The 22811-nt window shown below is 42.6% G+C and overlaps 1 protein-coding gene across 1 annotated transcript in view; it reads right to left on the bottom strand.

Annotated features, from left to right (window-relative positions):
* The window catches only part of TECPR2 (tectonin beta-propeller repeat containing 2), a 108546-nt gene that overhangs the window by 83016 nt on the left and 2719 nt on the right, over positions 1-22811 (bottom strand). Inside the window, exon 2 of the mRNA XM_024131145.2 lies at positions 10650-10939. Within this exon, the coding sequence (XP_023986913.1) occupies positions 10650-10868 (219 nt within the window). The 5' untranslated portion in view covers positions 10869-10939. The remainder of the gene's footprint in view (positions 1-10649; positions 10940-22811) is intronic.

Here is a 22811-nt window from a genome sequence, read left to right as displayed (position 1 = left end):
GCTCAGCGGCCATGGCTCACGGGCCCAGCCGCTCCGCGGCATGTGGGATCCTCCCAAACCGGGGCGCGAACCCGGTTCCCCTGCATCGGCAGGCGGACGCGCAACCACTGCGCCACCAGGGAAGCCCTACACTGAGCTCTTATCAAGAGAGTACTAAGGAACTTGGATGAGAGAGGTAGTTCCCCTCGAAACTGGAGTCTGGAGTCAGAAGAGCTATCCCAGACCCAAGCTCTCCTTTCTGCTCTCTCAACGTGGACAAGTCATCCACCAACTGCAGTCCACTCACACCTGCCACACAGACTTGCTTGAGGATCAATGAGACAATACCTTCGGGAGTGCTTTATAAATTGATTCCTGGCGTGTTTGGCTTCTCAGATCAATAATCACATGAAATAACACTAACTCAAGCTCGGTTGAGTTAATAAACATTGGTTTATTAAAAAGCACGTGTCAAGCACTGAATACAGATATTCGGGCTTCCAGAGCATCTGACTGATCATTTTTCATTTTGAAACCACTCATTCAGAAAAATTACACAACCATTTCGACCTCGCTAAGACATATGGCAAGATCTTCAATAAGCCATTTTGATCCCTGATGCAGTAATTCAGATGGTAATCAATCTGTCAAATACACAAGCATCCCCTCTGCATTCAGGGTACTAAGTCAGCTGCTACGGTAATACACAGTAGGGCACAGGCCCGCCCTCTCACAGCTGAGCTGTAGCAACGAGACGTGCCCATGAAGAGCTGCCCCCGCGAGTGGGGGTGGCAGTGACTGAGCTCGCTTTCATCTGCCACTTTACAGCTTGCAGCGTATGTTCATGGGCTATAAATACACTGCGTGCCACATCGTGATACAGGGTAAGGGACCTGGATCTTAAGCTACAGGAAGGAAAAGGGGGACCCTTGAAGACGCCTGCTTTTGCAGGTGTATCAGTCAGAGTTGTTTCTGGTTACCCCATTAGGAACAGGATGGAAGGAGGAAGGCGTGGGACCAGGCAGCGGGACCAGCTGGGAGCCTCCTGCGATAGTTCAGGTGGAGGTAGTATGTGCCTGGTCAAGGGAAGTGGCCAGCTGAACAAGTGCTGGGGCAGTAAACCCTGACGAGGAAAGAAGAGTATGACGACCCGGTCAGGAGGAGGGCAGCAGTGATGGACAGAGCACGTCGACTCTCTCTGTAAGGGACGCTCTCTCAGTCGCGCGTGTCCTGTGCTGGGCAACCCGTTCAGCGCTTCACAGGCATTATCTCCTGGGGTTCTCAAACCACCAAGAGGGCGGGCGCTGGAGTTATCCTCACTTTACAAAGGTGAAGGGATTTGTCTCAGGTCACAAAGCTAGAGAGAATCAAGAGTCAGGACTCACGCCCAAGTGTGACCCTACAGAGGCCCCGCTCTGCCTCGCTGCCCTATGCCTTCTGAGCAGATCCATGGCCGTGGAGATGGAAGGTGTTGTCGGCTGTGGAAAAGAAGGAGAATGAAAGGAGTGCAGGAATGTGAGTGATGGTTCCATCTCTGCTTTGAGGGAAGAAAGTGACATAACATGCTTCAGATGTGTATCGTCTGACATGGCAACAGAATGTTAAAAGGAGAATATTTTTCCTGTGAATTTGTAATTATAAAAATTGCGGCTACATCAGGAATCAAAATCACTTATCGGAGATCTTGCCACATCACAGCACAAAATCAAAACGGTTGTGTAATTTTTCTGAATGAATGCTTTCAAAATAAAAATCATTGCTCAGATGGGCTGGAAGCCTGAATATCTATATGCAATGCTTGTACACGTGCTTTTAATAAACCAATGTACTAAACCTCACTTAACGTTATTTAATATGATTATTAAATAGATTTGGTTCTTGACTTAAGAACCAAAACATCCGAAGAATCAGATTATCAGTATCTAACTATACTTCAGACAGAAACAAAATATGAAGTTTCAACTTCTCACAGTATAACACTCTTAACTATTCTGAAAAACATTCCTCTCCAAACACCTAGAAATGTTGAATACGATACATAAAACATTCTTTTAAATGCATAGCTGATCTCTAGAAAGTAAAGAAAATCTACAAGAGCCAAAAACAAAAAGAATACTGTCAAACTAGAACAGAAGCCAGCCCTGAAGCTACAGGCTACATAGGGCAATCTGGCTGACACCTAGACCCTTGATTTTCTGAGGTGAGCATGGTTAATGAGGACAAGGCTTCACGTCAGGTGAGGTGGGGAGCTGGAACTGATACCCCTTGCTAAAGCCAGAATCCCTGAAGACCTAACTCTCAGTGAAAGTGTAAACTAGGGAAAAATCAGTTTGCTGGGAAATGAAGATGACAAGGACCTCTGTCTTATCTCAGGCATTGACTGGAGTGAATAAAAAAGAATGGTTCCTAAGACTCTGTAATCACAAAGCTGCCGTATCCGGCACCAGAGTGTGAATTTATTCTCCCTTCCCACTGAAAAGAACCTTCATGCCAGGCACTTTACCTGACATGCTTCCGTGTTTGTAGCACTCCAAGGTGGCTGGCAGAGTTACCATCAACCCCATCTGTGGAACACAGTCTCAACCCAGGCCCCTCAGCACTCCCACATATTAGGATCAGCCACATAGCTCACAATTAGACATGACCACAGGGAAACAGGTCCCCTCAAGAAGAATCAACTGAAGAAAGCAATAACCGAATTGGACAACACCTCATCCTGACTCAAGTATTTCATTTAGAGTGAGGAGACCCAGAACATAAAAGAAATATGCTTAAGGGGAGGGACAGATTGGGAATTGGGGATTAACAGATACACACTACTATATATAAACAACAAAGACCTACTGTATAGCACAGGGAACTATATTCAATATCTTGTAATAACCCATGATGGAAAAGAATCTGAAAAAGAATATATAACTGAATCACTTTGCTATACACCTGAAACATTGTAAATCAACTATGCTTCAGTAATAAAAAAGAAATATGCTTAAAAATGTTAAAGAAATGTAAAAAGAAATTGAAACATAAGACCAAACTATTATCAGAAATAATAGAAATGAAAAAGAATCAAAAGAATGTAAAATCTCAGGGGTAGACTAAATAGCAGCCTAGTCACAGATGAAAGAAAATTACTGAACTAGATGACAGATCTGTGCGGCAAAGGAAAGATAAAAAATATGACAGATAAGTTAAGTCATAGAGAATAGAATATGAAGGTCCAACCTACATCTAATTGGGATTCCAGAAGGAAAGAAAACAGAGGATAAGAGAAGGAAACATCTTCAGAGTTAAGGGCTAAAAATTATCCAAAACTGATGAAAGACCTATATCCTCAGGAGCACAAGCCTTGAACAAGACTCATGAAAAGAAATACACACATACACATCTTGTAGTGAAACAGTAAAACCTCAAAGGCAATGGTGGGAGGGAGACTCAAGAGGGAGGAGATATTGGGATATATGTATATGTATAGCTGATTCACTTTGTTATACAGCAGAAACTAACACAACATTGTAAAGCAATTATACTCCAATAAAGATGTTAAAAAAACAAACAAAAAAACAAAACAAATGGGCCTGTCACCAGGCCAGCTTTCAGACTATGAAACGTTACCTACCAATGGAATGGAAAACCTCATTGGACTGCAGCCTATATATATTCCTGATTGAAAATTTATACAATTCAGAAAGATAATCTCTTTTTCTTTCTGGGTTTTTGATCTTTGAAATGACAATTGTTTTTGTTTTTCTTTCTGGCTGTGCCACACAGCATGTGGGATCTTAGTTCCCCGACCAGGATTTGAACCTGCATCCCCTGCACTGGAAGTGCAGAGTCTTAACCACTGGACCACCAAGGAAGTCCCTGAAATGACAAAATTTTAAAACTGCATTTCTGAGAAAGGAAATACTGATCAATCAAGTATGAATACACTGAGCTCTTTTTTTTTTTTTTTTTTTGTGGTATGCGGACCTCCCTCTGCTGTGGCCTCTCCCGTTGCGGAGTAGGGCACAGGCCCGCCCTCTCACAGCTGAGCTGTAGCAACGAGACGTGCCCATGAAGAGCTGCCCCCGCGAGTGGGGGTGGCAGTGACTGAGCTCGCTTTCATCTGCCACTTTACAGCTTGCAGCGTATGTTCATGGGCTATAAATACACTGCGTGCCACATCGTGATACAGGGTAAGGGACCTGGATCTTAAGCTACAGGAAGGAAAAGGGGGACCCTTGAAGACGCCTGCTTTTGCAGGTGTATCAGTCAGAGTTGTTTCTGGTTACCCCATTAGGAACAGGATGGAAGGAGGAAGGCGTGGGACCAGGCAGCGGGACCAGCTGGGAGCCTCCTGCGATAGTTCAGGTGGAGGTAGTATGTGCCTGGTCAAGGGAAGTGGCCAGCTGAACAAGTGCTGGGGCAGTAAACCCTGACGAGGAAAGAAGAGTATGACGACCCGGTCAGGAGGAGGGCAGCAGTGATGGACAGAGCACGTCGACTCTCTCTGTAAGGGACGCTCTCTCAGTCGCGCGTGTCCTGTGCTGGGCAACCCGTTCAGCGCTTCACAGGCATTATCTCCTGGGGTTCTCAAACCACCAAGAGGGCGGGCGCTGGAGTTATCCTCACTTTACAAAGGTGAAGGGATTTGTCTCAGGTCACAAAGCTAGAGAGAATCAAGAGTCAGGACTCACGCCCAAGTGTGACCCTACAGAGGCCCCGCTCTGCCTCGCTGCCCTATGCCTTCTGAGCAGATCCATGGCCGTGGAGATGGAAGGTGTTGTCGGCTGTGGAAAAGAAGGAGAATGAAAGGAGTGCAGGAATGTGAGTGATGGTTCCATCTCTGCTTTGAGGGAAGAAAGTGACATAACATGCTTCAGATGTGTATCGTCTGACATGGCAACAGAATGTTAAAAGGAGAATATTTTTCCTGTGAATTTGTAATTATAAAAATTGCGGCTACATCAGGAATCAAAATCACTTATCGGAGATCTTGCCACATCACAGCACAAAATCAAAACGGTTGTGTAATTTTTCTGAATGAATGCTTTCAAAATAAAAATCATTGCTCAGATGGGCTGGAAGCCTGAATATCTATATGCAATGCTTGTACACGTGCTTTTAATAAACCAATGTACTAAACCTCACTTAACGTTATTTAATATGATTATTAAATAGATTTGGTTCTTGACTTAAGAACCAAAACATCCGAAGAATCAGATTATCAGTATCTAACTATACTTCAGACAGAAACAAAATATGAAGTTTCAACTTCTCACAGTATAACACTCTTAACTATTCTGAAAAACATTCCTCTCCAAACACCTAGAAATGTTGAATACGATACATAAAACATTCTTTTAAATGCATAGCTGATCTCTAGAAAGTAAAGAAAATCTACAAGAGCCAAAAACAAAAAGAATACTGTCAAACTAGAACAGAAGCCAGCCCTGAAGCTACAGGCTACATAGGGCAATCTGGCTGACACCTAGACCCTTGATTTTCTGAGGTGAGCATGGTTAATGAGGACAAGGCTTCACGTCAGGTGAGGTGGGGAGCTGGAACTGATACCCCTTGCTAAAGCCAGAATCCCTGAAGACCTAACTCTCAGTGAAAGTGTAAACTAGGGAAAAATCAGTTTGCTGGGAAATGAAGATGACAAGGACCTCTGTCTTATCTCAGGCATTGACTGGAGTGAATAAAAAAGAATGGTTCCTAAGACTCTGTAATCACAAAGCTGCCGTATCCGGCACCAGAGTGTGAATTTATTCTCCCTTCCCACTGAAAAGAACCTTCATGCCAGGCACTTTACCTGACATGCTTCCGTGTTTGTAGCACTCCAAGGTGGCTGGCAGAGTTACCATCAACCCCATCTGTGGAACACAGTCTCAACCCAGGCCCCTCAGCACTCCCACATATTAGGATCAGCCACATAGCTCACAATTAGACATGACCACAGGGAAACAGGTCCCCTCAAGAAGAATCAACTGAAGAAAGCAATAACCGAATTGGACAACACCTCATCCTGACTCAAGTATTTCATTTAGAGTGAGGAGACCCAGAACATAAAAGAAATATGCTTAAGGGGAGGGACAGATTGGGAATTGGGGATTAACAGATACACACTACTATATATAAACAACAAAGACCTACTGTATAGCACAGGGAACTATATTCAATATCTTGTAATAACCCATGATGGAAAAGAATCTGAAAAAGAATATATAACTGAATCACTTTGCTATACACCTGAAACATTGTAAATCAACTATGCTTCAGTAATAAAAAAGAAATATGCTTAAAAATGTTAAAGAAATGTAAAAAGAAATTGAAACATAAGACCAAACTATTATCAGAAATAATAGAAATGAAAAAGAATCAAAAGAATGTAAAATCTCAGGGGTAGACTAAATAGCAGCCTAGTCACAGATGAAAGAAAATTACTGAACTAGATGACAGATCTGTGCGGCAAAGGAAAGATAAAAAATATGACAGATAAGTTAAGTCATAGAGAATAGAATATGAAGGTCCAACCTACATCTAATTGGGATTCCAGAAGGAAAGAAAACAGAGGATAAGAGAAGGAAACATCTTCAGAGTTAAGGGCTAAAAATTATCCAAAACTGATGAAAGACCTATATCCTCAGGAGCACAAGCCTTGAACAAGACTCATGAAAAGAAATACACACATACACATCTTGTAGTGAAACAGTAAAACCTCAAAGGCAATGAGAAGATATTAATATGTCAGAGAAAAAAGGGAAATAACTAAATATGAACAATTATTAACAAAAGACATCTCAACAATGGATGTTGAGATGTATCATCCTCAAAGTGCTAAGAGGAAAAAACTGTTAGCCTTGAATAGTATACCTCTAAACAATTCAAAGACAGAGAGACATTCAGACAAACAAAAAAATCAAGAGTACTTACCAAAAAAAGACTTCAACACAAGAACTACTAAAGGATGTACTCCAGGGCTTCCCTGGTGGTACAGTGGTTAAGAATCCTCCTGCCAATGCAGGGGACACAGGTTCAAGCCCTGGTCTGGGAAGATCCCACATGCCGTGGAGCAGCTAAGCCCGTGTGCCACAACTACTGAGCCTGTGCTCTAGAGCCCACGAGCCACAACTACTGAAGCCCGCGCACCTAGAGCCCATGCTCTGCAACAAGAGAAGCCACCGCAATGAGAAGCCTGCACACCACAATGAAGAGTAGCCCTCGCTTGCCGCAACTAAAGAAAGCCCACGCGCAGCAACAAAGACCCAACGCAGCCAAAAATAAATAAATTTAAAAAATAAAAACAAAAAGGATGTACTCCAGCAAGAAGGAAAATGGCTGCAAAGGGAAGAACTGAGATGTAACAAGGGATGGTGAGTAAAGACGCTAGCAAAACTGTGAGGGAATCTAAACAGTGACTATAAAATATAATAATAATAATGTCCAACTTGAGTAGTTAAACATAGAATGAAAACACTAGATAGTTATGTGTGTAATAAGAAAGGCCAGACAGAAACATCATAAGAAAGGTACAGACCAATATTCCTCCATGAATACAGACACAAAAAAATCTGAACAAAATATTACTAAAAGGAATACAGCAAGATTTAAAAAAAAAAAAAAAGGAAAATATGGAATTCCCTGGTGGTCCAGTGGTTAGGACTTGGTGCTTTCACTGCCAGGGCCTGGGTTCAATTCCTGTTCAGGGAACTAAGATCCCACAAGCCGTGCCACGAGACCAAAAATAAAAGGATAATATATCATGACAAAATGGGGTTTAAAAGAGTAATGCACGGTTGGAATAATAACCAAAACTCCATTCATGTAACATAACATATAAATAAAGAAGGAAATCATATCATCACAACAGATTCAAGTGAATATCTGACAAACTTCAATACTCATTCATGATAAAAACTCTCAGAAAACTAGGATAGAAATTAACAGAAATAAAAAGTGTCCGTGGGCTTCCCTGGTGGCGCAGTGGTTGCGCGTCCGCCTGCCGATGCAGGGGAACTGGGTTCGCGCCCCGGTCCGGGAGGATCCCACATGCCGCGGAGCGGCTGGGCCCGTGAGCCATGGCCGCTGAGCCTGCGCGTCCGGAGCCTGTGCTCCGCAACGGGAGAGGCCACAACGGTGAGAGGCCCGCGTACCGGAAAAAAAAAAAAAAGTGTCCATGAGGAATCTATAGCTAATGTAATGGTGAAGACCAAGGCTAAGGCAAAGATATCTAGTCTCACTGCAGACAACATACTGAGGTCTTGGCCAGCACAGTAAGTTAAGTAATAAATTAAAGGCATACAGACTAGAAAAGATGAGGTAAAACTCCTTCTTCAGAGGCAAGCAGGATCATCTACGTAGAAAACCCAGGCTTCCCTGGTGGCCCAGGGGTTAAGAATCTGCCTGCCAATGCAGGGGACATGGGTTTGTGCCCTGGTCCGGGAAGATCCCACATGCCATGGAGCAACTAAGCCCGTGCACCAAAACTACTGAGTCTGCGCGCTAGAGCCCGCAAGCCACAACTACTGAGCCCACGTGCCACAACTACTGAAGCCTACACACCTAGAGCCCGTGCTCCGCAACAGGAGAAGCCATGGCAAAGAGAAGCCCACGCACCGCAACGAAGAGTAGCCCCCACTCACTGCAACTAGAGAAAGCCCGCGCACAGCAACGAAGACCCCACACAGCCATAAAAAATAAATAAATAAATAAAATTACATATATATATATATATATATATATGTAAAAAAAAGAATGTAGAAACCTTACTACCATATAGGTCCCTTACTCTCCCCTCTTACATTATAGTTATCTTATATGTTACTACATGTATACACACTGAAAACTCAATTAGTGTTATAATTTTTGCTGTCAAGTATATTTTAAAGAACTCAAGAGGAGAGAAACAGTCTACTGTATTTACTATTATTCTTCCTTTATTACTGATGTTCCAAGTTTCCTTCTGGTATCATTTCTCATCTGCCCAAAGAACTTCCTGAAGCAATTATTTAGAGCAGGTCTGCTGGCAATGAATCCCTCTAGTTTTCCTTCATCTGAGAATATTTTTATTTCACCTTCTTTCCTAATAGATATTTTTCTTGGGTAAAAATTCTGAGCCGACCATTCTTTTCTTTCAACACTTTATAAATGTTGTACCATTGTCTTCTAGCCTCCATAGTTCCTGATGAGAAATTTGTGGTCATTCAAATTATTGTCCCTTACAGGTAACGTGTCATTCTCTGGCTACTTTTAAGATTTCTCTGTCTTTAGTTTTTAGAAATCTGATTAGGATATGTCTGGGCGTGGGTTTCTTTGGTCTATCCTGTTAGGGGTTCATTGCTGGATTCATAAGTCTTTTTTGTTAAGTGCTGAAGTATTTGAGAGATCTCAGATATATTAATCCATAACCACATTTTAAAGATTAACTATGTAATGGTTTTAAATGTGTGGGGAATTTGAGCAGTCAAATCCATGAGCTATTAAATAAAGAAAAGAAATAGCAATAGTTTTAATTTTCATACAAAAAATACAAATATAAACTCTAGAGCCAATCTGCCCAAATTCAGACAATGGTGCCAGCACTTCCTAACCACCTCACAAGTCACTCAACCTCTCTGTACCTCAGTTGTCTCCCTGGTAAAATGGGGATGAGAAAACATCATCTACCTCACAGAGTCATATGTAAAGGTTTACAATAATGCCTGGCACACAGTAAGTGCTATATGCATGCTAACCATTTGTGTTATTTTAAATTGAGTATAGAGGCTTAACAAAAACTAACTTTTTAAGTTAAACTTTAAGTTGAATATTGATTAAAATACAGATATTTGTAAATACTTCTCTTAAACACAAATGCCTTGTCTTAGGCTGTAAAAGTCCACTAACCACACGCAGAGTAGAATCCCATGAGGCTGTGAGGCAGGAGCCACAACTCAAGTCACTCTTGAGTCTCTCACAAAACCCGAACACTCATAAATCACAGATATCAACTCAGTGGGTGAATTCAGTCCACCTCCCCAACAACTACAATACACAGAGATGCCTGAGTCAACCAACACAGAACAGAGGTCGGTCAGGACCCCAACGGCAGTGTTCTACAAAAGTGACCTCATTTAAGATGTACGTGTTCTGGCAGCTAGCCAACATTGATCCGGATCCTTTTTTCACAGTAATTTCACCAGAATAGCTAGTGATTATTTGAGTAAGTCAGGTAAGGTATTTTGAGAAACAAAACACTTAGAAAACACTTAGAGGGACTTCCCTGGTGGTCCAGTGGCTAAGAGTCCACGCTCCCACTGTAGGGGCACAGGTTCGATCCCCGGTCAATTAACTAAGATCCTGCATATCGCATGGTGCAGCCACACACACACAAAAAAACACCCAAAACAAAAAAGAAAACACTTAGAAAAACATGCCTACTTTCAAAGTTTTCTATTAAGTGTTAAACACTATAATGTTCTCTTTTAAAGCAACTGGATCTTTGGAGGCAGGAAAAAAAGTTAAAACATCAACAGTTTTAGCTGTACTCCACCTCAATTAAAAATGGTCGTAAAGTACTGTTTGGGAAGGGCACTCAGGCCATATTCTAGCAAATCAGAAGCAAATTACCCCATCCTGGAACTCACAAGCATGTTAAACATTAGCCAGGGCTCACACGTGCTTAGGTGAGGACAAGCAAGACTCACCTCAAAGTTGTACTTCCTCATCTGCTGCAAGTGCCGGCAGTACAGGTAGAGCATGCCAATGCTACTGCCCACGGCTATGTAGTCCCCGTTGGCGTCCAGGGCCGTGAGGTAGACCACTATGGAGCGGAACCCCTTCTGGATCTTTGTGGGAATGGCATTGAGGAGATAGTACAAAGGGCAGAACTCTCTGAATGTAATAGACTCTGATACGGATGCCATGGCCAACGTTTCCACAGATGATCTTCAAGCAGGACAAGGAATTTTAACTGGCATCTAGGGAAACCTGGGGGCTAAAGAACAAGCCGTTAAATGCTTTCAACATCTAGTCATGCAAAGAGAAGTCAGGTATAATAGTGGGAACAAGGAACTTTCAGGTAGGTATGAATTATAGTCAGAGCTGAATTAAACAGAGAAAGTAAACCAAGTGTCATTAAGATTACTTTTGAGCATTTTAATTCAAAACTCACTTCAATATGTGCTGACCCCTGTAATTTATATTGTGATAAATGCTATGGAGAAGAAGGGGTGGAAAAAATATTAAAAGCAGTTCTTAATCTCAAGTAGCTTATGATCTAGCTAGGGAGGCAAAAGAAACTATGAAGAGACATAAAACCAGATGTGATTAGGTGCTAATCTGTGGGTCTCAATGAGAAGAGGGAGAGAGCAGTGTGGACTAGAGTGTGGAGAAAGCTTCACCAGAAACATCCAGAATTCTGAAGCCCACCAGGAAGGACAGAATGTGGAAAAGAGGAATTCCCTGGCAGTCCGCACTTCCACTGCAGGGGGCACGGATTCGATCCCTGGTCGAGGAACTAAGATCCCGCAAGCCACATGGCCAAAAAAAAAAATAGCATGTGGAAAAGAAACAGTAAAGACACTGCACTAGGAGAACAGTGGACCAATCCAGACGCAGGAATAAGCTGACTGTGTCGGGGTGGTGGAGAAACATGTCCCCCGGCTGGAGAGCCACAGCCTCCACAGCACTCAGAACCTCAGCTACACAACACCTCCTATCTGTTCTGCACTGACACCCACACCTCTTGAAAATTTGGATTCAAAGCTTCCCTCAATAAAGGGAAGCGTGTTATATATCATCACACAGCGTGTTATACTTTATGAAGTGTTCATTCACCCATTTAATCCTTACCCTACAAACTTTTACATGGTTTTGGAAGTCCCAGCCACGGCAATCAGAGAAGAAAAAGAAATAAAAGGAATACAAATTGGAAAAGAAGTAAAACTGTCACCGTTTGCAGATGACATGAGACTATACATAGAAAATTCTAAAGATGACACCAGAAAACTACTAGAACTAATCAATGAATTTGGTAAGGCTGCAGGATACAAAATTAATGCACAGAAATCTCTTTCATTCCTATGTACTAACAATGAAAGATCAGAAAGAGAAATTGAGGGAAGAATCCCATTTACCATCGCAACAAAAAGAACAATACACCTGGGAATAAACCTACCTAAGGAGGCAAAAGACCTGTACTCAGAAAACTATAAAACACTGATGAAAGAAATCAAAGATGATGTAAACAGATGGAGAAATACACCATGTTCTTGGATTGGAAGAATCAATGTTGTGATAACGACTATACTACCCAAAGCAATCTACAGATTCAGTGCAATCCCTATCAAATTACCAATGGCATTCTTCACAGAATTAGAACAAAAAATTTTACAATTTGTATGGAAACATAAAAGACCCTGAATAGCAAAGCAATCTTGAGAAAGAAAAGCAGAGCTGGAGGAATCAGGCTCTCCAACTTCAAACTATACTACAAAGCTACAGTAATCAAGACAAGTATAGTACTGGCACAAAAACAGAAATATAGATCAATGGTACAGGATAGAAAGCCCAGAGATAAACCCACACACATATGGTCACCTAATTTAGGACAAAGGAGGCAAGAACACTTTAAAAGCTTTTGCCCAGCAAAGGAAACCATAAACAAGACGAAAAGACAACCCTCAGAATGGGAGAAAATATTTGCAAACAAAGGAACAGACAAAGGATTAATCTCCAAAATATACAAATAGCTCATGGAGCTCAATATCAAAAAACCAAACAACCCAATTGAAAAATGGGCAGAACTAAATAGACATCTCTCCAAGGAGGACATACAGATGGCCAAGGGGCACGTGAAAGGATGCTCAAAGTCACTAATTATTAGTGAAATGCAAATCAAAACTACAATGAGGGGACTTCCCTGGTGGCACAGTGGTTAAGAATCCACCTGCCAATGCAGGGGACACAGGCTCGATCTCTGGTCCTGGAAGATCCCACATGCCACAGAGCAACTAAGCCCATGTGCTTAGTTGAACACTGCACTCTAGAGCCCACGTGCCACAACTACTGAGGCCTGCACGCCCTAGAGCCGAGGCACTGCAACTACTGAGCCAGTGTGCCTAGAGCCCATGCTCCACAACAAGAGAAACCACCGCAATGAGAAGCCTGCGCACCGCAACAAAGAGTAGCCCCCGCTCGGCAACTAGAGAAAGCCCGTTAGCAGCAACGAAGACCCAACTCAGCCAAAAAACAAACAAACAAACAAACAAAAAACAACTACAATGAGGTATTACCTCACACTGGTCAGAATGGCCATCATCAAAAAATCTACAGGGCTTCCTTGGCGGCGCAGTGGTCAAGAGTCCGCCTGCCAATGCAGGGGACACAGGTTCGATTCTTGGTCCAGGAAGATCCCACATGCCGCAGAGCAACTAAGCCCATGCGCCACAACTACTGAGCCTGCGCTCTAGAGCCTGCAAGCCGCAACTACTGAAGCCCGCGCACCTAGAGCCCATGCTCCACAAGAGAAGCCAGTGCGATGAGAAGCCCGTGCACCGCAACGAAGAGCAGCCCCGCTCGCCGCAACCAGAGAAAGCCCGTGGGCAGCAGCAAAGACCCAACTCAGCCAAAAATAAATAAAATAAATAAATTTATTTTTAAAAAGTCTACAAACAATAAATACTGGAGAGGGTGTGGAGCAAAGGGAACCCTCTTGCACTGCTGGCGGGAATGTAAATTGATACAGCCACTGTGGAGAACGGTATAGAGATTCCCTAAAAAACTAGAAATAGAACTACCATATGACCCAGCAATCCCACTACTGAGAATATACCCTGAGAAAACCATAACTCAAAAGGACACATGTACCCCAACTGGTTCATTGCAGCACTGTTTACAATAGTCAGGATATGGAAACAACCTAAATGTCCAAAGACAGATGAATGAATAAAGAAGATGTGGTACATGTATACAATGGAATATCACTCAGCCATAAAAAGGAATGAAGTTGGGTCATTTGTAGAGATGTGGATGGAGCTAGAGTCTGTTATACGGAGTGAAGTAAGCCAGAAAGAGAAAAACAAATATTGTATATTAACGCATATATGTGGAATCTAGAAAAATGGTACAGATGAACCTATTTGCAGGGCAGGAATAGAAACGTAGACGTAGAGAATGGACATGTGGACACAGGAGGGGAAGGGGTGGGTGGGACGCACTGGGAGATTAGAATTGACGTAAATACACTAACATGCGTAAAATAGACAGCTAGTGGGAACTTGCTATAAAGCACAGGAAGCTCAGCTCGGTGCTGTGTGACGACCTAGATGGGTGGGTTGGGAGGGGGTGGGAGGGAGGTCCCAGAGGGAGGGGATATATGTATACATATAACTGATTCCCTTCATTGTACAGCAGAAACTAACACAACGTTGTAAAGCAATTATATTCTAAATTTAAAAAAACCAAACTTTTATATAAGCTACTGAGGGACAGAGGGTCACAAGACTTGCCCAAGACCACACGGGCAAGACCTGAATCTAGGCCTTTGCCCTTCAAGCCCTCAGCCCTTTCCAAAGGACTCTCTATCACATGCCCACCCCCTGCTTCTCTTTCTCCACACATCCTCTTCCTCTCCTGTTGACGGCCATCTCTGCCTGGCCCCCTCCACCACTGGTCTGTAAGCCAAGAGCAGAGGCCGCATCCACCTCCCCTACCCCTCTAGCCCCTGGAACCTAGAAAAGGGTCAGGCACATCGGAGGCACTAAGTATCAATTAATTTATTTTTTAATAAATTTATTTATTTTATTTATGTATTTTCGGCTGCATTGGGACTTCGTTGCTGTGCACGGGCTTTCTCTAACTGCGGTGAGCGGGGGCTACTCTTCGTTGCGGTGCGCGCGCTTCTCACTGTGGTGGCTTCTTTTGTTGTGGAGCACGGGCTCTAGGTGTGCAGGCTCAGTAGTTGTGGCTCGCAGGTTCTAGAGCACAGACTCAGCAGTTGTGGCGCATGGGCCTAGTTGCTCCGCAGCATGTGGGATCCTCCCGGACCAGGGCTCGAACCCGTGTCCCCTACATTGGCAGGCAGACTCTCAACCACTGTGCCACCAGGGAAGTCCCACACTAAGTATTTATTGAATAAATGAATGAGTTATAAAAAAGGAAAATCTGCAAGGATGGAGTGAGTTCAAGAATGGAAAAGAAACAAAATTTCATCTTTTCTCCAATATGGCCCCAGTTCAATGCTGGAATAAAAATCCTCCAGATCATTTTCAGACTCCTATTTCATTTGACAGTCACAATAGACAATACATACAGTGAAGCAGGCAGGGTAACTTATAAACACCTTTCCTAAAGGTAAGTAAACAGTAGTAAGTCCCTCTGCGATGGTTAAGAACATTAATACACCCTCTTTTAGCAGAAGTTGAAGCTCTGGGAGGTTCAGAAATTAGCCCAGGGTCATATAATTTTAAGTGAAATTTTGACGGTGAATGTTGATCCTGTCCATACAGCAGCATACTTCATAAATTCACAACTTTGTAAGGTCAACACTGCCTTGGCTAAAAGATATCCATGCTCTCCAATCTTTGGTTTGTACAAGTACTCCAGAGAGGTGGGCAAAACCCACATGTCCCCGAAATCAAATGAAAATGAAACGGCTATCAGGCAAACACAAGCGAGAACAGCCGCAGTCAGACACCTTGGGAAAGCACATACATCATTTTAAGGAGGACACTAAAGCCAAAATAACAATGAAAATAGCAACAATGGTAATAGTAAACACTATTACTTAATGGACACTGCTTTAGCACACGAACTCATTAAATCCTCACAAAAAACCTCAGGAGGTTGGCACCACTGTTATCTCCATTTTACAGGTTGAGAAATGTTCTCATTTCAACAGTTCCTCTCCACCTTCAAGCAGAAGGGCATCACAGGAGCAGGAAACGATGTATTTCCTTGATGCGTATGTGCACACCAACACGATGTGCCATAATTTACGTGATGTTTTCAAAATAAAATTTTATTTTTATAAAAGTTATAAATGTTCGCTATCAAAAATGGAGCAATATAGAAAAGTACAAAGAATGAAACAAATGTCACTCATCATCCCATCATAGAGACATGTTACATATATAGATAGGGTATAGTTACATGTGTGTAAACACACACAGAGTCTTTCACTTAATAAATCATGAGCATTTGCCATGTCATTAAATACTTCCCTAGAATAAGATTTTTAGTGATCATATAAAAAAACTGCAGACAAGGGCTTCCCTGGTGGCGCAGTGGTTGAGAGTCCGCCTGCCAATGCAGGGGACACGGGTTCGTGCCCTGGTCTGGGAGGATCCCACATGCCGCGGAGCGGCTGGGCCCGTGAGCCGTGGCCGCTGAGCCTGTGCATCCGGAGCCTGTGCTCCACAACGGGAGAGGCCACAACGGTGAGAGGCCCGTGTACCGCAGGAAAAAAAACAAAACAAAACTGCAGAGAACACGCTATATTCATAAACCAAGAGAACATGCTATATTCATAAACCAAGATTTTCTCAAAGTGTTTTAATTTCCACTTTAGCTGATGAGATCTCCTAGGAAGCAAGCAGAGGTACTAAGCACTTCACAAATGTCAGCTGATATTAATTCCTCCTTTAAAAGTCTTTTTCCTCAAAGTAGCTCTGTCAAATTATGACATTTAGATTTCAAAAACTCATTCCCTTGGGGCTTCCCTGGTGGCGCAGTGGTTGAGAGTCCACAGGCTGATGCACGGGACATGGGTTCGTGCCCTGGTCCCGGAAGATCCCACATGCCACAGAGTGGCTGGGCCCGTGAGCCACAACTACCGAGCCTGCGCGTCCGGAGCCTGTGCTCCACAACAGGAGAGGCCACAACAGTGAGAGGCCCGCGTACCGCAAAAACAAACAAACAAACAAAAAAAACCTCATTCCCTTGAACTGATACTGTTCACTGAGAGTTCCATAATATCTACACAGAAGGGGCTTTGAGGTTGCAGTCTGGTTAGAAGGGGGCAGAGGACTTGCTTCGAAACTGCACTTGTAAAGCAGGCACACTAGTCTCACTTAGAAAATATGTTTATTTGAGGTGGCTTAGGCAGTATTAGAGGATAATATGGAAGGTCAGAGTCTCTAGAACCATCTCCTTGGCACAATCAGTGATCATACAACCAAAAGCAATTTCAAATGTGTAAGAAGGGAGTGCAGGACTCGCTGGCCAAACTCCATTAAAAACTATCATAATTCTGTAACAGGTAACAGACAGCATAATCAAATTTTGGATCAAAATTATTTAAGCTGAAACCCTAGCATTCATCCATGATTTCTCCCTCTCCCTCACCCCTACAGTAATCCCTCACCTTGTTCCATCAGCTCTATGCCCTAACCTACCTCACAGCTGGCCCCTTCTCACCAACTCTGTGGCCATGCCTGAGATAAATCCAGTGCACCTCTCACTTGGACCACTGCATTGTTCTTGTAACAACTGCTCTCCTGCTTCCACACCTGTCCCTGGAATCCAGATTCACACAGAGCAGTCAGAATAAGCTCTCTGACTTCAACAAAATTAAAAACTTTTGTGCTCCGAAGGACACCATCAAGAAAAGTAAAAAGACAACTCACAGAACGAGAGAAAATACTTGTTAATCATACATCTGACAAAGGACTCGTATCCAGAATATATGAGAAATGCTTAAAACTTAATAATTAAAAGGTAATTTTTGGGGCTTCCCTGGTGGCGCGGTGGTTGCGCGTCCGCCTGCCGATGCAGGGGAACCGGGTTCGCGCCCCGGTCTGGGAGGATCCCACGTGCCGCGGAGCGGCTGGGCCCGTGAGCCATGGCCGCTGAGCCTGCGCGTCCGGAGCCTGTGCTCCGCGACGGGGGAGGCCACAGCAGAGGGAGGCCCGCATACCACAAAAAAAAAAAAAAAAAAAAAAAAGGTAATTTTTAAGTGGGCAACAGATCCGAATAGACATTTCTCCCCGGAAGACATACAAATGGCCAATAAGCACATGGAAAGATGCTCAATATCATTAATCATCAGGGAAAATGCAAAACAAAACCACGAGATATCACTTCACACTCACTAGGATGGCTATAATCAAAAAGACAGATAAGTGTTAACAAGGATGTGGAGAAACTGGAACCCTCATACATTGTTGGTAGAAAATAAAATGAGGCAGTCACTGGCAGTTCCTCAAAAAGTTAAACATACAGTTACCATATGATCCAGCAATTCTACTCCTAGTTATACACCTAAGAGAAATGAAAACATATGTCTACACAAAAACTTGTATACAGAATTTCATATTATTATTCATAAAAGCCAAAAAGTAAAACCACCCAACTGTCCATCGACTGATGAATGGATAAACAAAACATGGTATATCCATGCAACTGACTATTATTCAGCAATAAAAAAGGAATGAAGTACTGATATGTGCTACAATATGATGAACCTTGAAAACATTATGCTAAGTGAAAGAAGCCAGACACGAAAAGACCACACATTTGCATGATTCCATTTATATGAAATAGCAAATGGCCAGAATAAGCAAATCTATAGACAGAAAGTACAGCAATGATTGCCTGAAGCCGAGAGAAGAGAATGGGGGTGGGGGTAACTGCTAAAGGGTGTGGTGTTTCTTTTTAGGGAGGTATGTCCTACAACTGATTGTTGCGTAACTCTGTGAATATACTAAAAAACATTGAATTGTACACCTTGAATGGTTAATATATATGGTATGTGAAATCTCAATGAAGCTATTACCCCAAAGAAACACACACAAAAAAACCCAAAAAACAAAAGAAAAAAAAAAAAAAGAAGAATCAGCTCTCCAACATGCATTCATGACACAAACTTCAGTAAACCAGAAACAGAGGGGAACTTTCTCAACCCGATAAGGAATATCTACAAAAAAAACCCAACAACTAACAACATACTTAATGTTGAGAAACTCAGAGCTTCCCCAACTGGGCTTCCTTGGTGGCACAGTGGTTAAGAATCCACCTGCCAATGCAGGGGACACGGGTTCGAGCCCTGGTCCAGGAAGATCCCACATGCCGCGGAGCAACTAAGCCCGTGCGCCAAAACTGCTGAGCCTGCGCTCTAGAGCCCATGTGCCACAACTACTGAAGCCCGTGCACCTAGAGCCCGTGCTCCGCAACGAGAAGGCACCGCAATGAGAAGCCCGTGCACCGAAACGAAGAGTAGCCCCCCCTCAACGCAACTAGAGAAAGCCCGCGTGCAGCAACGAAGACCCAATGCTGCCAAAAATAAAAAATAAATAAGTAAATAAATTAAAAAAAAAAAAGCTTGCCCAACTAAGATCAGGTACAAAGCAAGGATGTCCCCCTCTCACCACTCCTTTTCAACATTTACTGGAAGTTCCAGCTAATGCAATAAGACAAGGAAATAAAAGGTATACAGATTGGGAAGGAAGAAATAAAACTATGTTTGTGGATGACATGTTCATCTATGTAGAAAATCTGAAAGAATCAATAAAAAAACTCCTGAAACTAATAGGCAATTATAGCAAGGTTTCAGGATATAAGATTAATATACAAAAATCAATCACTTTTCTATATACCAGCTATGAACAAGGGGAATTTTAAATTAAAAACACAGTATCATTTACATTTGCATCCCCCCAAACAAAACACTTAGGTATAAATCTAACAAAATATGTAAAGAGCTATACAAGGAAACGTATAATAAAACTCACATGTACAAAATCAAAGAACAACTAAATAAATAGAGAGATATCCCATGTTCACAAATAAGAAAATTCAATATTGTTAAGATGTCAATTCTTCCCAACTGGATGTACAGATTCAGTGTAATCCCAATAAGTTATTTTGTGGATACCAACAAAATAATTCTAAAGTTTGTATAGAGAGACAAAAGACCCAAAATAGCCAACACAATATTGAAGGAGAAAAACAAAGTTAGAGGACTGATACTACCCAACTGCAAAACTTATTATAAAGCATCAGTTATCAAAACAGTGTGGTACTGGCAAAAGAACAAATGGATCAACAGAACAGAAGAGAAAGCCCAGATATAGACCCACATAAATACAGCCAGCTGATCTCTGACAAAGGAGCAAAGGCAATACAATGGAGCAAAGACAGCCTTTGCAACAAATGGTGCTGGAACAACTGGACATCCACATGTAAAAAAGTGAATAAAGGCATAGACTTTTCACAAAAATTAACTCAAAATGGATCACAGGGACTTCCCTGGTGGCGCAGTGGTTAAGAATCCACCAGCCAATGCAGGGGACATGGGCTCCATCCCTGGTCCGGGAAGATCCCACATGCCACGGAGTAACTAAGCCCATGAGCCACAACTACTGAAGCCCGCGCGCCTAGAGCCCGTCCTCCGCAACAAGAGAAGCCACCGCAATGAGAAGCCCAAGCACCGCAACCAAGAGTAGGCCCCACTCAGCAACTAGAGAAAGCCCACGCGCAGCAACGAAGACCAAACGCAACCAAAAAAAATGGATCACAGACCTAAATGTACAGCACAAAAGCTATAAAACTTCTAGAAGGCAATACAGGAGAAAACCTAGATGACCTTGGGTATGGTGATGACATAAATAATATCACCAAAGGCATGATCCACGAAAGAAGTAACTGATAAGCTAGATTTCATTAAAATTGAAAACTTCTGCTCTACAAAAGACAATGTCAAATGAAGGAGAAGACAAGCCACAGGTTGGGAGAAAAACTGCGAAACGTACCTATCTGATAAAGGGCTGTTATCCAAAATATACAAAGAACTTTTAAAACTCAACAACCCAATTAAAATACGGGCCAAAGATCTTAATAAACACCTCACCAAAGAAGACATACAGATGTCAAATAAGTCTATGAAAAGACGCTCCACATCATATGTCATCAGGAGAATGCAAATTAAAACGAGATACCACCAAACACCTAGTAGAAAGGCCAAAACCTGGAACACTGACAACACCAAACGCTGGTAAGAATGTGGAGCAACAGGAACTCTCATTCACTGCTGGTGGGGATGCAAAATGGCAGAGCCGCTTAGGGAGACAATTTGAAGGTTTCTTACTAAACTAAACATAATCTTACCATACAATCCAGCAGCTGCAGCCCTTGGTACTTATCTAAAGGAGTTCAAAACTTACGCCCACACAAAACCTTCACCAGGATGTTTACAACATCTTTATTGATAATTGTAAAAATCTGGAAGCAACTAGCACTTTAGTAAGTCAATGAATAAATAAACTTTAGTACATCCAGACACTAGAATATTATTCAGCACTACAAAGAAATGGGCTATCAAACTATGAAAAGACATGGAGGAACTTGAAGTTCACATTACTAAGTGAAAGAAGGCAATCTGAAAAGGCTGCATGCTGTATAATTCCAACTCTGTAACCTTCTGGAAAAGGCAAAGCTATGGAGACAGTAAAAAGATCAGTGGTTGCCAGGGTTTGTGGGGGGGAGGGGAAGGGATAAGTAGGCAGAGCACAGAGGATTTTTAGGGCAATAAAAATACTGACACCATAAAGATGGATACATGTCACTATACATTTGCCCCATCCTACAGAATGCACACCACCAACCCTAAGGTGAAGGATGAACTCTGGGTGATTATGCCGTATCAGTGCAGGTTCATCAGTTGCAACAAATGCCCCACTCAGGTGGGAGACGCTGATAAAGGGGGAGACTATGCACGCGGGTGGGGCAGGGAGTATTCGGGAAATCTCTGTAGCTTCCCCTCAGTTTTGCTGTGAACCTAAAACTGCTCTGAAAAAAAGTGTTTGAAAAAAAAAAAGTTCTTTGAAAGAGAAATGGGTGGATCTCATACCACTCACCCTATTCAACATTCTACAGTGGTTCCCCAGTGCTGAGAATAACCAAATACCTTTCTGTGGCCCACAGGCCGTGTGGTCTGACCCCTTCCTGGCTCCCCCATCACATCTCCACCTCTCTCCACTCATCCCCCAAGCTCTAGCTCCACTGGCCCATTCTCCCCTCCTCAGGCTTCAGAACTGACTACTCCCCCTACAATCGTTCATCTCTCTCCACACACCAGGCTTCAGAAAGGCCTTCCCTGATCAGATCACTTACAGTATCCATCAGTCCCCTCTTCCTTCTAACGTATCATCTTGTTTATATCCTTCATAATTCTCATCACAATCTTTAATTACTTTATTTGATAAACAGTTTAATGATCATCTCTCTCATGAGAATGTAAGCAACATAAACCCTCTCTTGTTTACCAATGAAAAGCCTCGAACGTAACAATATCTTTGGCACGGAGTAGATGTTCAGTAAAGATTTGCTGAATGAATAAATATTAAATATTAATAAACTTCAGGTCTCACTGCAAAAGAATATTCTCAATCCAATCTTTAAAATCAATAATGCTTCCCTGGTCCTGAATATTTCCATTAAAAATATAAAACATCAAAACATTCTTCTTTGAGGCAGGGTAATTCTCTCCCCCAATAGCACCACAATCCCATACACCTGGAAGGTGGGAACTGCCCTTCACGCTGACTGATAGGCACCCAAATGCCTGATGGGCAGTTCTTAAAAACCGGAGCTACAGGACTAATAACATAGCCTAAATCATCCACTTAGTACAACGATCGGCAGTTGCCAGAGCACCCGGACAGCTCTTAAGGGTTCTCTCCAAAATCTCTAGCAAGTGACAGTTAGTCACTCCCGGTTGTACAGCCTTTTTTTTTTTTTTAACATCTTTATTGGAGTGTAATTGCTTTACAATGGTGTGTTAGTTTCTGCTGTATAACAAAGTGAATCAGCTATACATATACACATATCCCCATATCTCCTCCCTCTTGCGTCTCCCTCCCATACAGTCT

This window comes from Physeter macrocephalus, chromosome 11 (genome assembly GCF_002837175.3).
Source record: "Physeter macrocephalus isolate SW-GA chromosome 11, ASM283717v5, whole genome shotgun sequence".
NCBI lineage: Eukaryota > Metazoa > Chordata > Mammalia > Artiodactyla > Physeteridae > Physeter > Physeter macrocephalus.
Note: the sequence above shows the minus strand (reverse complement) of the source record. Positions and strands in the feature narration are given on the sequence as shown.